General features: G+C 38.8%; 1 protein-coding gene across 1 annotated transcript in view; it reads left to right on the top strand.

The window, feature by feature from the left end:
• The first annotated feature begins 406 nt into the window (after positions 1–406).
• Positions 407–3,610, top strand: part of LOC106311072 (peroxidase 10) — a 7,463-nt gene continuing 4,259 nt past the window's right edge. The window contains exons 1-3 of the mRNA XM_013748299.1: positions 407–830; positions 1,181–1,372; positions 1,498–1,663. Of these exons, the coding sequence (XP_013603753.1) occupies positions 483–830; positions 1,181–1,372; positions 1,498–1,663 (706 nt within the window). The 5' untranslated portion in view covers positions 407–482. The remainder of the gene's footprint in view (positions 831–1,180; positions 1,373–1,497; positions 1,664–3,610) is intronic.

Below are 3,610 nucleotides of genomic sequence, written 5' to 3'. Positions count from 1 at the left end.
TATAAGAAAACTGATATTTTATAAAACGGGAAAATAAACATTGGCTGCGTTGAACAGAAACGTTATCAATTAAGAAAATAAGTGGGGCATTATATGATTAGTTTAGATTATTTGTCCACTGAAGTTTCCCACTATTCAAAACCTAAATATAATTGAAAGTTTCTATGACAGTATGATACGACATCTTCATTCGATATGAACTCACATGTTAAAATGGCAAAAAATAAAGTGTATTTGACAAGTGAGTGAACTACCTGACAAAAACCAAATATTACAAAAACCTAAAATATATCCCACTGTATTATCTTATTTATAGTGCCACTCCCACTCTCATATTTTGTGCATGCATCTCCGAGGCGCACCCTTAAAGCTTTTATATTAAAAAAAAAAAAAAAATACACCTTGTTTTGGTGTATAAATACAAGAAAAATCACCATAGCAATACACAATCAATCTACTCATCAATCATTTATTTCATCATCATGGATCGCAAAATCTTTTCGTATTGGTTTATTACCCACCTAGCAATCTTAAGCCTTCTCTTCAACGAGGTCGTCTCCTCGTTTCCTTCGGGATATAATGATGGTCCTAAAAATGATTATAACAATGGTTACAATAGTGGTTACAACAATGGTCATAATGGTGGTTATAACAATGGTCACGGTTCTCGCGGATACGATATGATTAGTAATCTCGACTATCGATTCTATGACCGGTCTTGTCCTCGTCTACAGATGATGGTTAAGTCCGGAGTTTGGCGAGCTTTTAAAGATGATTCTCGAATCGCTGCATCGCTTCTCCGTCTCCACTTCCACGATTGTTTTGTCAACGTAAGTTACGCAACGTTTTCATTTCATGCTTACACATATGTAACTGTGGATCATATATCAATCATACTCTATATATGACTATATGTATTATTTGGGACAAATATGACTATATGTATAAGAACATAAATACGGCGGAAACCTGAGAACTAAAAGGCTGGCCATTCAAATTATTTATGTACATAATATAATACACGTTACAGTGAAAACCGTTGGACTAAATGGCTAGTTACTCAAGACTCTATATAACTGTATTAAACATAATATTATTTTTTACTGATTTTTTGCATTTCATTATTAAACATATTATTTTTCTGTGATTGTGCAAAATAAATAATCAAATTGTGTTGTAGGGTTGTGATGGCTCAATCCTTTTAGATGATTCAGAGGATTTCAAAGGAGAGAAGAACGCTTTGCCAAACAGAAATTCGGTTCGTGGTTTCGACGTAATAGAAGACATCAAAACAGATATTGAGAGTGCTTGTCCCTTAACCGTTTCATGCGCAGATATAGTTGCTCTTGCAGCTAGAGAAGCCGTTGTTCTCGTACGTGTGATCTTGAAACCGCTAATATTAATCTAAAATTGAATCAAACTAATACATGCTATATATATTATGGATGTCGATTAGGGTAAATCATATATATGCCTGGTTTCTTATGTCATGTGCAGACCGGAGGGCCGTTCTGGCCGGTGCCGTTGGGGAGAAGGGACTCGTTGACGGCGAGTGAGCAAGCGGCGAATACGAATCTGCCCTCACCGTTTGAGCCGTTGGAAAATATAACAGCCAAGTTTGTGTCTCTTGGACTTGACTTCAAAGATGTTGTTGTCCTCTCAGGTTTGGTTACTTAACGTCGTATATACATCATACTATTATATATACGAGTGTCAAATGGAGTTTAACTCGAAATGCCCCTCCCTCTCCATTAGAAATGCTCAATTCACCCTGTAATAAAAAAGAATATATTTTTTATTTTTTTTAAAATATAAAATCGGGTAAAACGTGGTTAAAGACGTTAGGGACCTTAATGAAACCAACTTATTACCAACCCGACCTGCTCTACCCGACCCAACCAAACTGAACTGGATCCTATTCTCTAAACGAAGCGTTTTGTCTCTCTCCCTCTCCACCTAAATCTAAATCCCGTCTCGTTCCTCTCCGGCTTCTCTCTTGCGATTGCGACGAAACCCTAGCCTCCGTGCGTTGTGGCTTTCTTCGTCGTCTTCCTTCGTCTAAATCAAGAATCCATTAATCTCTCCGTAGACGTCCTCTCTCCCTCTTATTTCTCGGGTCTCAACTCTCTAGAATCGAGAACCGCTTCGTAGAATCGAGAACCGCTTCGTTTCTTCTTCTTTCTCCGACGAAATTCTAGTCTCCATCTTCGTTCCTTTCGTAAGTGAGTAGTTTCCTCTGAGTATTGCATTGTTGAGATGTAATAATTGATGTTTGCTATGCGGTTTGCATTTGGAGTAATTGACGGTGACTTGTGTTCTTAACAGCGTTTCTAACTTCTTGTACAGGAAATGAAGGGCCGAAAAAGAAAGAATCCATCTACTACGTGCGTTGGAGTCTCCAGTAGAACTAGAGCTAGAAAGGCGGTCTCAGCTGGGAATGAGCCGGCAAGAGAAACGACTGTAGTTTCTCTCTCTGTTGATTCAGAAAGTGATGACATGTCTGATGTATCATCTAAGGTAGTTTTTGCACTCGTTTCATTGTCAGTGTGAAAGTATACTAGTTTCAGTAGTAACAAATGACTAATACATATATATTATGACTGCAGGCAAGGCAACCACCACAGCCCCTTGAATTATACTTCAAGAGCACAGAGTTCACGAAGACTTGCAAGATTCAAACCAAGTGCTTTGTGAAGAATACAGTGGACGTGATTAAGAAGCTTAAGGAGGAGGTTAAATGGTTCACAACCCATCCTCAATTTCGTCACTTCTTCCACATGCCTGATGAACAATACCTGAAGCTCCAAGGAATGTGGATGTTACTCTTGCGCACCATTTCGACTGAAGAAGAAGATGTTGCATGGTTTAGTCTGAATGGTGTTCCCATCCGCTATTCTATGAGGGAGCATGCCCTCATCTCGGGCTTAGACTGCCATGAGTATCCAAGGAAATATTTGAAGCTCGGGAGTACGAAGTTTGTGGATTATTACTTCGGTGGACTAAAGAAGATCACCATAACAGATGTGGAGCAGAAGCTGTTGTCTATGAAGACGCCATGCAATGATAGATTGAAGATGGCTGTCTTGTTCTTCCTTGGTCGGGTTATCAGAGGACAGGCAAAGGATTCCGGACCAGTAGATCCGTTCATCTTAAGGATCGTGGAAGATTTGGATGTTTGCAGAACATTTCCATGGGGTCGTTTGACATTTGAAGATGCAATAAAGAACATTAAGCATATGATGGAGCTTCTGAAGGGTGAAGTGCACCCGGCATGCGGCTTTCCTGGATTCATAATTCCATTAGAGGTAAAGCATACAATCTAGTCAAATATGAGTTGTTTTATAACCGTAAATCTGACAGCGCTACAATATTTGTGTAGATTTTGGCTTTTGAGTGTATTCCTAAGCTGGGGAAAACATTTCGACTATCTGCAGACACACCTTCTGAAGATTGTCCTAGGATGTGCAAGAGCCGCTTTACAAAGAGTAGCATGAAGGGCTATCCTTTGGAAGATATATATGCTGCACTTGGACACACAAAGGTATATGTATATATACTTTGTAGTAGAAACTAGAAGAATATAATAAAATTTAAACTGATTTTCCTTTTC

The sequence above is a fragment of the Brassica oleracea genome, chromosome C8 (assembly GCF_000695525.1).
Source record: "Brassica oleracea var. oleracea cultivar TO1000 chromosome C8, BOL, whole genome shotgun sequence".
NCBI lineage: Eukaryota > Viridiplantae > Streptophyta > Magnoliopsida > Brassicales > Brassicaceae > Brassica > Brassica oleracea.
The sequence above is the reverse complement of the archived record's forward strand: the minus strand, read 5'-3'. Positions and strand labels throughout refer to the sequence as shown.